This window comes from Garra rufa, chromosome 22 (genome assembly GCF_049309525.1).
Source record: "Garra rufa chromosome 22, GarRuf1.0, whole genome shotgun sequence".
Taxonomy (NCBI): Eukaryota; Metazoa; Chordata; class Actinopteri; order Cypriniformes; family Cyprinidae; genus Garra; species Garra rufa.
This window is the reverse complement of record NC_133382.1, coordinates 19,337,676-19,351,091: the sequence shown is the minus strand read 5'-3', so window position 1 is coordinate 19,351,091 and position 13,416 is coordinate 19,337,676. Positions and strand designations below refer to the sequence as shown.

General features: G+C 36.1%; 2 protein-coding genes across 3 annotated transcripts; both read right to left on the bottom strand.

Annotated features, from left to right (window-relative positions):
• Positions 1-155: 155 nt before the first annotated feature.
• dmc1 (DNA meiotic recombinase 1) lies at positions 156-4,916 on the bottom strand. 2 transcript variants are annotated; one of them, XM_073828604.1, is made up of 13 exons: positions 4,860-4,916; positions 4,714-4,758; positions 4,481-4,627; positions 4,306-4,388; positions 3,083-3,135; positions 2,932-2,973; positions 2,754-2,826; positions 2,554-2,645; positions 2,373-2,446; positions 2,182-2,296; positions 1,223-1,283; positions 1,036-1,152; positions 156-225 (listed from the first exon to the last, which is right to left on the bottom strand). In XM_073828604.1, exons 1-13 carry the CDS (start codon positions 4,914-4,916, stop codon positions 156-158), a joined length of 1,029 nt encoding a protein of 342 aa, XP_073684705.1. The 2 variants fall into 2 exon arrangements, with proteins under 2 accessions (XP_073684705.1, XP_073684706.1); XM_073828605.1 differs by lacking the exons at positions 2,554-2,645; positions 2,754-2,826.
• A 1,078-nt stretch (positions 4,917-5,994) lies between these two features.
• Positions 5,995-12,941, bottom strand: tomm22 (translocase of outer mitochondrial membrane 22 homolog (yeast)). Its single transcript, XM_073828436.1, has 4 exons — positions 12,690-12,941; positions 12,064-12,182; positions 11,485-11,602; positions 5,995-6,770 (listed from the first exon to the last, which is right to left on the bottom strand). Exons 1-4 carry the CDS (start codon positions 12,777-12,779, stop codon positions 6,696-6,698), a joined length of 402 nt encoding a protein of 133 aa, XP_073684537.1. The 5' UTR covers positions 12,780-12,941; the 3' UTR covers positions 5,995-6,695.
• Positions 12,942-13,416: the final 475 nt, after the last annotated feature.

The following is a 13,416-nucleotide window of genomic DNA, read 5'->3' as shown; positions in this document are numbered from 1 at the left end:
ACACCAAGTATAAATACAATGCATAAACAGATAGACAACACATAAACGTGTAAATAAATAGGTACAACTGGTTCAATTTGAACAGATTTCATCATGAACAAACTGGAGACATTGAGGAACTGGAGAACTCATAACATGCTATGTAACATGTTTTCTCAGTCTTTGGCATCAGTTATTCCTCCAGCTGTGATGGCAAAAGTTGCCTCACTTTCTGGCATGTCTGGGCTGTAGAAATACAGAGGTTTTGTTGAGTTGATGCAAGCAGTTCAATCAAAGATAATCATGTACTATAACTGTAAATATATTTTCCTAACAGAATTAATGTATGGATAAATTGCACATTGGATGTGTTCTTTTTATCTTATGCTGATGATACACTGGGCAACTTTTTGAGCAATGTTGCTGGGCAACTTTAGCAAATGTTGCCGTAAACAGGCAGCCAGGTGTGATACAGCGCCCACAACAGATCTAAATTTTCCAGATAGGAATGTTTTACCCATTCTCAATGAGAAAGTGCCCAAGCAACATTGCCCAAAAAAAGTTGCCCGATAAAATTGCTCAAAAAGTTGCTCAGTGTATCATCAGCATAAGTTAGAGAAAATGGTAATACTTTACAATAAGGTTCCATTTCTTAGCATTAGGTAACTACATTAGTTACCATAAACTATCAATGTAATAACAAAAATACTTTTAAAATCAAAAGTTGTATTTGTTATATTATTTAATGGACCATGAACTAACTATAAATAAATTGTATTTTTATTTTTTCACCCCAAAAAAAAAAAATTACGGTTCAACCGCTGATGTCACATGGACTGTTTTACTGATGTCCTTACTACGTTTCTGGCCTGGGAACATTTCTGAAAGCTCTCATATTTCATCAAAAATATCTTAATTTGTGTTCTAAAGATGAATGAAGGTCTTACAGGTTTGGAATGACATAAGGGTGAGTAATTTTTGACAGAATTTTCATTTTTGGGTGAACTAGTAATGGGAACTTATTGTAAAGTGTTTCTAAGAAAATCTTGAAATTACCTATCAAATATCTTGGCAATTCTCAATTCAGCACGTCCTTTCCTCAGGCTGATGCGTGTGGTGGAGGCATGTGCCAGTATGTGTCCACCAATGGGCTTTTTGGGATCCGCTTGAAATCTAAGATCATAATAATCAGTTTAAAATTCCCCAACATTCTCTTTTCAATTTGTTTTGTGTTCTCACTTACGTCATTCCAGCTCCTGGATCTGCAGTCATCTGGTTGGTAACAAACACTGCAACGTTGTACTCTATATACAACAAATGACAGATATTACTGATTAAGTAAAGGTCAGAAAATGAACATTTTGAATAAACATCAAAATCATGAGCCTATTATATATATATATACGATTTATAATGTTTTTTAAGTCTCTTCTGATCACCAACCCTGCATTTATTTGATCCAAAAGCAGTAATATTGTGAAATATTTTTATTATTTAGAATAACTGTTTTCTATCTGAATATATTCTAAAATGTAATTTATGCCTGTGATCAAAGCTAAATTTTCAGCATCATTACTCCAGTCTTCAGTGTCACATGGTCCTTCAGAAATCATTCTAAAATGCTGATTTACTGTTCAAAAACATTTTATTATCAGTATTTAATAATTTTTTTTTTGATTCTTTGACAAATAGAAAGATCCAAAGATCTGCATATATCTGATTTGGGGGGCGGGGGGGTGAAATAAAAGTTGAAATTAATACTTTTATTTAGCAAGGATGCTTTAAATTGATCAGATGATAAAGACATTTATAATGTTACAAAATATTTGTATTTCAGATAAATGCTGTTCTTCTGAACTTTCAATTCATCAAAGAAACCTGAAAAAAAAATCTACTCAGCTGTTTTCAACATAATAATAATAAAGTTTTTTTGAGCAGAAAATTTGAATATTAGAATGATTTCTGACGAATCATGTGACTAGAGTATTGGTGCTAAAAAACTGAAATCACAGAAATAAATTACATTTTAAAATATATTCAAATAGAAAACAGTTATTTTAAATCGTTAAAAATAAAGTTTACTGTTTTTGCTGTACTTTGAATCAAATAAATGCAGGCTTGGTAAGCAGAAAAGACTTCTTTAAAAAAATCTTACTGTCCAAAAACTTTGGACTAGTAGTAAGGGAAGATGATTTGACAGACCTTCAGAGATCTTCTGCAGTCTGGAAAGCATTTGTGCAAGCTTCTGCTGTCTCTCAGCCAGCTCACCTCTTCCAGAGAAGTCCACCCGGAACAGAGCCATGATTGAGTCTATTATCTGTGGAAAATGAATTGTTTATGGCCACAAAATTAAGTAAAATTACTTCCGAGAAAGTGTCTTTGTTCTATTTTACCAGAAGCCTGAAGACACCTCCTTCCTCATGGAATTTGGCTGCAACAAAGTCTAACAATTCCATCTGATGCTCACCTAGGAATAAAACAGACAGAAAAAAAAACTTTTTGGGAACTCAAGGGCTTCAAAGTAAAACAACGTTTCAAAACTTTAAGTAAAAAAGTACTGAGGGAAGTTCTTACTCGTATATGCACGTGCATACAACACATTATCCAGTACAGCTTCATGATCCACGTTGAATCTGTCAGCTATATCCTTCAGCCTCTCAGGCCGACTGGCGTTCACAATTATTAAGGAGAAACAAGTTAAATATGGCTTCTCCATATTGAATAGGTTTAGTAAAAAGAATGTGACACAAAGCAAGCAAATGCAGAAATGATACAAGGTGTTCTCAGAATCGATGAAGATGACCTTTCCCCCTGTGTACCCATATTCACCAGGAAGCTGAGCGGTTACTAAAGAAAAAGAGAAACGGAGTGACGTTAATGATCTAAAAATGAGACTTACATCCACATCTAGACCACATCTAACATTTCCACAAGATCCATTTTTGCTCTTACCACACAGTGTATGAGAGAGTTGAGTCTTTCCAGTTCTGAATTCTGAATGAGGGATGGGAAACGATTTATAAAAACATGTGATTTTGGCAGAACAAATGTACAGAAAGTGCATAACATATAATTTTGGTTTGTAATCATAACATCACCTTACCACCAAATGCCTCGGTAATGGCCATACTCTCCACACCTCCTCCAAGAAGTTTGCTACACAAAATATGAATAAAGCATTTCTGTTTTAATGTGACTTTTATCAGACAAAATGTTAAACCCTTTTTAGTACAGAGCCCCATACGACGTAGAAATCATGAAATGTGTTCCCACAATTTACTTTGTGGCTATGTTTTATTAATTCCTTCCCTCATTTTAGTTAAATTGTGCCCATAATATCTAGTCTTTTTGTTTCCACGTCATCTGTGGAGCTTTGTATTTTAGAGCTACAGTGCCTTGCAAAAGTATTCATACCCCTTCATTTTTTTCACATTTTATTTTGTTGCAGCATTATGTTAAACTGCTTTAAATTACTTTTTTTCCCACGTCAATCTACATCTCATACACCATAATGACAAAGCACAAAACGGGTTTGTAACAACTTTGCAAATTTATTACAAATAAAAAACTGAAAAGATCCCGTTGCACAAGTATTCATACCCTTTTCTGGGACACTCGAAATTTAGCTCAGGAGCATTCATATTGCTTCTAGATGTTACTACACTTCGAGTTAAACTGTGGCAAATTCATTTGAATGAGTATGATTTAGAAAGGCACACGCCTCTCAGAAAAGGTCTAACAGCTGAAAATGCATATCAGAGCAAAAACCAAGTCCTGAGGTCAAGATAACTGCCTGTAGAGCTCAGTGACAGACTTGCGTTAAGGCAATGATCTAGGGAAGAGTTCAGAAAAAAATCTGCTGCATTGAAGGTTCACAGAAGCATGTAGCCTCCATTATCCATAATGGAAGATGATTGGAACAACTAGGACTCTAGAAAATGTCTGCCAGCCCCCATCCAAGCTGAGAGAGTTTGAGAGGTGAAAAGGTGAGGCAAAGAATGGCAGATAATTGCCAAATGCAGATGTGCAAAGCTTGTCACTTCATACCCAAAAAGACTTGAGGCTGTAAAGGTGCTTCAACTATGTACTGAGTTAAGGGTATGAATACTTATGCAATGTACTTATTTCAGTGTTTTATTTTTAATAAATTTGTAAAATTTGCAAATCTGGTTTTTGCTTTGTCATTATTATAGTATATGGAGTGTAAATTGATGTGGGGAAAAGCTAATGTAAAGCAGTTTAACATAATGCTGCAACAAAACAAAATGTGAAAAAAATGAATATGAATACTTTTGCAAGGCACTGTATAAGCAGGTTATTTCTTACTCAAACTCCAAACTGCCTGTTGTGATGTGGAACACTTGCTTCCTTTTTATACTGTACTCAGACGCTGTCTGAAATCCACATGTCTGCATGCAAGAAGACAAAACATAATGAAAGTACAATACATAAATTCAATCTCCTCGTGTCATATTAATTCCAGTAAGCCTCATCAAATCACCAGCAATTTTCCAGCAGCTTCCTTTATTTTGTCCACTTTAGCCTCAGACAGTCCCTTTACGTTACAGAGAGCGCGGCGTGTGGTCATCTGGATGCCTTTCACAGTACAAATGCCTACAGACTTCAGTTTCTTAATGTCAGCCATGTTCTTAAGAGAGATGGATATGAATCAGAGCCACTGTCATGATGACATTTTCATAACTGTAATAACTTCATAATAACATTATCACTCACAATTCCATGCTTCTGTAAGAGCTCAATGTCTTGAAAGAATGATTCCTAAGGGATCAATTTATATGACATTTTTTCATGTTATACACAACATAAACAAGTATCTTTTAAATGGTATTGGATGGCTCATTTAAATCAATGCGAATCACCTCATCTTCTTGGTACCCTGACTCGTCCTCCAAAGCCTGGTCCTCTAAAGTCTTCATACTATGGATGTGTTTGAAAAAATGAGTTTACAATAAAATACATTTCAGTAGCCAGATAACAAATCTTTACAGCTGCCTGTTAACTACGTTAACGTTAGCTGTCTGTTTAAAAAAAAGTGTATCTTAACGCTGGCTGTAGATGTCACATTAACAGTTAGTGCCATGTTCCTCGGAAAGGTGTAAAATAATTATTTTGATAAAAATAAATAAATATAAATGAAATTTTACCTCACGTTTATCCCTCACAGAAAGCTGACAGAAAACAGTGACTTCAATCAATGTTTTCGCGCTGAGTGACACTTGAGCGCGCATCTGTCCCGCGCAATTGATTTTAATGGTGGCTTTTTTTTAATGGAGGTGATTTTTAAAACTTTAATAAACATACATATTAGGTGGTTTCGTTTTATTGTTTTACCTAAAACCGTTGTAAAAGTTTAAAAAAAGAAAAGAAAAAGGTAAATAACCCTAGATGACAGACATACGGACACGTCACATTATTTTATTAAAACTGTTTACCTTTAGATCTGTTTAAAACCGTTTTACAATGCCTTCATTTATTTTTTAAAGCGTTTAAACACCTTTAATAGTGTCTATAATTTTTATTCCCCCAAACCCAGATTTCAAAATATGAAAATCTTATACAAAATTATAAAACATTTTTTCTAGTAAACTATAATATAAACAAGCAATGAGGTAATCGTAAAACATTTCTGTATTTTTTACGTGAAAACGATTGTTTTAAATAGGACTTTTAAACTGACATTATTTCTTTATGTGACGTCATTTCCATCTAAGCTAACTTAAAAAAGGAAAATAATTATTTTTTTATGATTAAATTTTTTTTCTAGGGTGTGGGGGGAATTTTATATCTTGTTGACCTGCTGTATTTAATTTAGGATTAGGTAAAGGAAATGAGCTATTTTGATTAAATAATCACTAGTGTCTAACTGAAATATGACTTATGCATTAATTTTGTGAGGTGCACTTCACCAGTCTTGCTCTTCTCTTCTATATCACTTAAGCATGAGAAAAATTCAATTTAGTCATTATCCAATATAAAGTATACACAAAACACAAGGACAGAGGAGGACTTGTTTTATTTCGGTCATGTGGAGCAAACATAATTATTCACCTTTGAATGTACAATGTTTTGAAACATTCTTAAACATTTCACAATGGTTCTGCACACTGTATGGCTTTTGTCTGAGGAGTAACACTGCAGAAGCCTTGCATGATGTTAGTTGTACCTGTAAAAGACACCGTTGGTAGACTACCACTTCTAAAGGTTTTAACATTTCTGAATCAAAAACAAGAAACAACCATAATTTTCACAATCAATATTGGCCTTGTGTGCCCTCATAAATACTACAGATCTATTACGGATTCTCTGCGTGTCAGTGTTGATCCAGCATTACAATGGCCAACATTTCACCTCTCCTAGAAATATAATGCACCTACAACACAGTCAAAATATTCCCCAACAGCTGCTATAGTCTTTTTCTGAAAGAAATGTTATTAGATAGCTATAATAAAAAAGTAAAAGATCAGAGCTTGGACGACAGTCTATGTTGAATGTTTCTGTGAGAAAGGCAGAGAGAGAGGGAAGTTCATAAAAAGTCATCAAGGTCTCCATTTTAAACAGAAACCACACAGGGTAGGGACTTCTTGATGTTGACAAACCACAGCATCTTCTCACATCATTCTCCAGTTCCCGCTCCCTCTCCCTCTCTCTTTCCCCTTCTTCTTCTACAGCTAATGGATGTTACATTATATACATCATCACAGCTTCCCAGGAGCAGGAGGCATCATTCCAGGCATTCCTCCAGACATGCCAGCATTTGGACCCAACAATATCTATTAGAAGCAGACAAAATTAAATTAATCCACATTTCAATGAAAATTACACATGCTAAATATGGTGTGGTAAATCATAACAAAATTTGATTTGAAGCAAAAAAGCATTTAAAAATCAGACCAAAAAACAGGTCATGTGTACGAAAGAACTATAATAAAGCACTGCAAATGACATATATACATATGTAATTTAAAACAATAGAAAAATGCGAAGGGAGACTGCTCCTATTAAGCCGTTCATAGTGTTTTATGTCAGTGTACGGCTCTTTTGAGAATTCTACACAGAATGCTATACTTCATTGCAATATGGATGAGATTGTGGCTGTCAAACACGGCTTTAATGAGTTTGTCGGCTCTGGCCCAAGCTAATATAAAGAAAACACTATCGGCTATTTTTTTTTAAAAAGGGGCGGGACTGCTTGATATGCCCCACCTTCTCTTCCCGTTTCAGTTGCAGTGTGTTTCAAAGCACTTCAGTGGACCTTTAAAGTCCCCATGAAATCAAAATTGAAGATTTTTGGCTTTTAGTATAAATATGTTAGCCTTAAGGTTATCTAATACAATGACAAAATTTGCATTTAGAAAATATAAGCACGCAAAACTTACAGTCTCTAATTTCCGCCAATATGAATCAACGATTTTGATGACATTACCCTGCACTTCAGCTTCTCATCAAACTTTCTGTCCAATCAAATGCTCTCTAGAATCTAACGCGTCCCGCCATTTACATGATGAAGCTTAAGCTCAAACTAGTCACTTGTTCAGAGAATTGGTATTTTCTGTACAGCAATTGAGACAGTGCACTATATAGGGGATAGGAAATGATCCAGACATTGTAAATAAGCTTACCATTGGGGCGAAAAAAGTCTGGTTTCGCACTGTCACGTGAACCACCGCAGCGTGTACACAGTCTGCTCCAATCCAGAGACATGATATCACAGAGCAAATCATATGTGCGAACTGGCGCAGACCATGAAACGCATCAGATCTGTTTGAATTCTACACAGAATGCTATATTTTGTTAGCCTAGAATCTAGACGCGCCCCTAGCGGCAGCAAATTACATTTGCTTCCAAGGTCAGTCTAGTTACTCTCAATTCACTTAAATTTCCAAAAAATCCAAGATGTACCGGGCCAATCACGAGTCGGTGGGCGGGCTTAACATGATGACGACTGACCTGCGACCATAAGTCCTGGTTCCGTGAATTAAGCGTGGAAAACTGAACAGTGTTTATATAATTTTTTACTTTTGATACACAGCCACGTCCATGTGTCCTGAGCAGGAGCTCGTTACATCTGAACGCGCTGTGGTGTAGAATACGCAAACACCGGAAGCGATCTGTGGCGTGTATACGACACTCATTGTTCACACAGTGCACAGAGATTGTGGATATAGCGGCTATTCAAAATGGTAATTACTTGCGCTTGTCCTGGTTGTTCAAACCCATTTAAAGCTGAAAAAGATTACGTTTGGTTGCGCAAACTCATCCTGGACTTTTTTTTTTTTACATATTTCCCCTTTCGGTGTTTGCGTATACTACATCAAAGCGCGTTCACATGTGACGAGTCGAATCATAGATATGCTAAACTCGTGCTCATGAAAGATGGACGTGGGTGTGTATCAAAGGTAAAAAGAAAATTATATAAATACTGTTCATGTTCTTGCAAAAACCGATCGTTTCGTGTCTTAGGACATCAATGTATCGTCACGAGCCGCAGGGTGTAATTTGGATTTGTCTGTGCATGTTTTTGTTTACTTTTGAAGGTTTAGTGCCCATCTATGTCTATTATTTAGCTGACAGACTGCACAGTGCACTGATTTTTGTTAAAAATCTTCGTCGCTCTGACTACGTCACCTGACCGACTACGTCTCTGATTGGTTGTAGCGCTATCCTATTGCGTGGCGAGGAGTTTGAAAGACAACCGTTTATCCCACCCCTCTGGTTGAGCCCTGTCTATGGAGAGTGCCCAGACCCTATATTTATGTGGGTCTGGCTTGCCAGGCTAATATTTTGTTGCAATATGGATGAGATGTCTGTCATATGCTGTCAAATTCGGCTTTAACAAGCTCAATGGCTCTGGCCCAAGCTAATAAATAAAAAAAATACTATCCATAGGAACCATGTGACGTCACTGTGCTTTATCGCTGCCATTTTTGTGTCCGCGCTACCTGTTTCAGTCTATGGTCACAGCAGCCACAACTACCAGAGGAAGATCAACAAAACTCCCAGAATGTTCACAACAAGTATACAATATGCCCGGGATATGTTTTTCTGTTAGCTGTAACAACAGTCATCAGAAAAAAACCTAACTACAGTTTTATTAGATCTCAGCAGTGCTTGAAGTTGGTCGGTATGCACATAGCCTTTAGCGTACCTCTGTCATTCACGCAGGTGCTTTTCACAGCAAGGCTGTTTTTTTCGGCACAATAAGAGTAGTGGAAAAATAATTAATTATTGACTAAGATTGTGAATCAGTACATTGTAACGAAAATAATGCCTTAAAATGAAAAGCAGCATTTTTTTTTTGCAATTACATCATTTTGAACCGATCAACTCGTAAGTCCAAAGATTTAGTAAACAAGAAAGCATTCGAACAGTACCTTCAAAACAGTGCCAATGCAGAGAATAGTGACTTACAGTACATCCAGATGCCGCAAATTATTTGCTTCAGTGTGTATTTGGCTTAAGAGCAAGAGTGTTTTATATTTGAATTATGAAAATTTAATAATAAACGCTAAACTACATAGCGTTCGTCACTGCAACGCCTGCAGTAAAGTATATACATGTAAAAAGGTTCTCAAAAATAATCATATTTGTTTTGCTAAAACTATTTATGTACAATTACTCTAAAAATTATTTGTCATACAAAAATGGCACACAAGTTACACACAAACCATCGTCCCGAGTAAATGGTACCATTGTGAATTGTGACTGGCTGCACAAGTGGTGTTATAAACTAAACTAAATTAAACTAAAATGTTATTGCAGCCATATAGCTTGAATGAATAAAATATTTTCATATATTAACATATTTTAAATAAAGAAATCTCATGCTTTTGGTGCTTGAATTAGTGCTTCAATAATGAGATCCATGTTGAGGAATACACATGATGTGAAAGACGTCTTCCCTCAGGTATATTTTATGTTTTCTTGGCTTGCTGGATGTTGGGCTTATGCTCAATAATCTTTTTTTTTTTTTGCATTCGCCAAAACTAATTTGCCGAAATCTAAGCGCGGACTATAAGGTTATAAGTGCCGTCAGCGCGAGTCCCACTCGGTGTGAAGTAGAGACCAGCCAGCAGAGGATTCTTCAAGGTCTTAAAGCCTTCATCGAGCGACTACATTCACAATGATGTACACTTTTTGTCCTAAACATACAATCAAGTCAAATACACAGTGTGGGAAGTAGTAGTAAAAAGTAATTTCTTATTTCAATTTATTATTAAATCTCATTTAGATGCGCTGTGTCTGTTGTCACATCAGACACAAATATGGCGGTGAGCATAGCGGAAGTGACGTCTTTGGTACCCATGAATTGGCTATTTAAAAAAAGAGGGCGGGACTGCTTGATATGTCCCACCTTCTCTTCCTGTTTCAGTTGCAGAATGTTTAAAAACACTTCAGTGGACCTTTAAAAGTTTTTCAATTACTGCAAGAAAGAAAATACATTTTCTCAAAGGTCCACTGCAGTGGTTTGAAACACGCACCATTATTCTATGTGTTGACGTCATTTCAACTGAAACAGGAAGACAGGACAGGACATATCAAGCAGCCCTGCCCCCCTTTTTTAAATATCAAATAGCATTTTGCTTTTATTAAAGCTTGGACCAGAGCCGCTGAGCTCAGTGAAGCTGTATTTGACAGCATATGATAGCCACAATCTCATCCATATCGCTATATAATATAGCATTCTGTGTAGAATTCAAATGGGTTCGATACATTTTGTGATCTGCGTCAACTTACGCATATGATCTGTTCCATGCTATCCATGCTGCAACAGTTCATGTCAAACAGCGAGAAAACAAACTTTATTTGCCCAACTGAAAGCATTTATACACTGTCTGAATCATTCCCTATCCCCTATATAGAGCACTATGTGCCCCTAACCATACAAAAAAATACGATTTCTGTGAACAAGTCACTGATCTGAGCCACAGCTTCAGTGTCTATATAGTGTAGGGAGCGGGATGCTTCGTATTCTAGAGAGCATTTGATTGGACAGGAAGTTTTTAATGATAAACTGAAGTGCAGGGTGATGTCATCAAAATTGCTGATCCATATTGTAGTTACAGACTGTAATTGTTAAATGCTTATATCTTCTAAATGCAAATTTTGCTATAGATAACCTTAAGACTAAAATATTCATACTAAAAGCCAAAAAACTTCAATTTTGATTTAATGGGGACTTTCACAGGAATTTCACTTCCGGTGAAAAACGCAACTAGTCTATATCTTTGAATATGACTCCAATCAGAATTTAGTGTCAGGGCAACCTATTTCATTATGTCATTAGAACTGTTTTGGGGTTGGGTTTCAAACACATTTGTTACATAATGTGATGCTGTTTTTGCAGAGATCCCATAACACTCTTTTATTTATATTTATAATCTTTTTATGCAACTGTTATAAAAGTCAAAAGTATTTTGGTCATACAGCTAATCCCTATTCAGGTGGGTTTGATGTTATATATTTATGGATTTTGATGCTACTTACCTGTCTCTGCTGTTGTAGTTGTTGCTGTTCCAGCTGTAACCTCTCAGTCTCAAAGACAACCGGCAGGACCAGAATCATAAAGGAAGTAGTACCGACCCATAGAGCTGAGCGGGAGAAACTACAAAAGCGCATAATATGAAAAAATTATACTGAAATGCATAGCTCACTGCAAGCATTAATGAGACAGTATGGTTATAAAAGGAGAGTTCACCCAAAAATTACAATTTTGTCATTAATTACTCACCCTCATGTCTCTCCAAACCCATAAGACCTTTGTTTGTCTTTGGAACACAAATTAATATTTTTTTGATGAAATCCAAGAGTTCTCTGACCCTCCACAGACAGCAAGGGTCCTACCACGTTCAAGGTGCAGAAAGGTACTAAGTACATCAACAAAATAGTCGAATAGTAATTTGAAAACAGTAACTTTCTAGACCTTGAACGTGGTAGTACCCTTCAAAAATAACTTATATTATGTTCTGAAAACAAGTTTGAAACAAAATGAGGGTAAGTAATTAATTACAGAATGTTCAATTTTGAATGAACTATCCCTTTAGGATACAACTGCCAGCACCTTACCTGTAAAGTTTTTTGGCTACAGATAGTGAACACTGTGCAGACACTTCAGCTGCTGATCGCATTGATTCCGGAAACATCTCTGTCAAACCCCACAACCTCTCCAACAGAGTTTCATCCAACTGGAAGAGAAAGAAAAAAGGAAGTCAGAAAATTAAATCTCTAAAATGAACACCACCAGTCATGGTACAAAAGAAGCAGCCTTAGTCAAAATGACTTACTCAGGACTCAATGTTAAAACTATATCTCATGTGCAGGTACGCAGGTATACTGCATATGACAAATGACGGGTTCTATTAACACTGTGCAATATTAAAATAGGATATAGGCTACTTTGTGTATGTGAATTGTTAATCTTATTAAAATGAATTATTTATATACATTGACAATAATTATTCAGTATTAATAATTTTTCAAATGACACTTGTGAAATGCTAGTTAAGATGAAATGTCGTCACCTATATATATATATTGTATTTCAGGTATTTTCTCTGCGCAGGTGGCAGGTTTGACCGGCTAAATAGCTAACGCTGGTTATGCAAGCACCAAACAAGCTAATGGCTTTAGTCAATTTCCTACATGTTTATAATTTCATAAGGTCAAGCCAAACTGTAGAAGCAATCAAATACCTCTTCATCCTCATCATCCCCCTCGATCTCGTCTTCGGGTCGTGTCTCCACACGGCCAGAGTCTGGCGAAAGCTCCTGGATCGTAGCCATTTAAAATACGACGCTACTCACTTTTAGCTATAAACGTTGTTTATAAAAGACCCCAGTGATGTTTACAGCTTCACAATGACTTAGAACCAAAGAGCACGCATTGAAACCCGAGGTCACTTGGGTTACATGTGAGACGGATTTACTTCCCCGGTTCCTTGCAAGGAAGCAAAAAGACATATTAGGACCCCTATTGACACGGAGGTCTTACTGCAGACGATGATTGCGTGCTAGCTAGTGGATGATGAAACAGTGGAAGATTGCTGGTTTTATTCATATGAAGTGGAGGAGGAACGCAAATTACGTACATACTTACGTCACTTCATAGAGAAAAAAAAAGAGAAAATGTGGCTACTGTGGGAGTTTCAGACAGCTGTTTTGAATCAACAGAGTGTTTGTTTTATTATTATTTATTTATTTATTGCATAGAATACTTGGAACAAGCTAGTACAAGCATTTTCAAGTTAGTATAAGCATGTGTTTTATTTCTGGTCACAGCTGTAACTGATGGGAAAATATTTGTAGTTAAATTTAGTGTACACTTGTGTTACTATCAGGCAATTTTGAGGGAAAGATAAACATTTTCTTTTTAAATTTAAAATAAGGGTCTGTGTTCTAATGATCATAAATATGATCAAAT

Bases quoted from the DNA above. Each gene is read 5' to 3' on its own strand.
- dmc1 (XM_073828604.1), bottom strand. From the start codon at position 4,916: ATGAAGACTTTAGAGGACCAGGCTTTGGAGGACGAGTCAGGGTACCAA. The intron at 4,389-4,480 runs GTGATTTGATGA...TCTTGCATGCAG, and splicing joins AAGCTGCTGGAAAATTGCTG to ACATGTGGATTTCAGACAGC. The intron at 2,646-2,753 runs GTATCATTTCTG...TGTGAACGCCAG, and splicing joins ATCGATTCTGAGAACACCTT to TCGGCCTGAGAGGCTGAAGG.
- tomm22 (XM_073828436.1), bottom strand. From the start codon at position 12,779: ATGGCTACGATCCAGGAGCTTTCGCCAGACTCTGGCCGTGTGGAGACA. The intron at 12,183-12,689 runs GTATTTGATTGC...TTTCTCTTCCAG, and splicing joins GGGATGATGAGGATGAAGAG to TTGGATGAAACTCTGTTGGA. The intron at 6,771-11,484 runs GTAAGTAGCATC...TGCTTCTAATAG, and splicing joins AACTACAACAGCAGAGACAG to ATATTGTTGGGTCCAAATGC.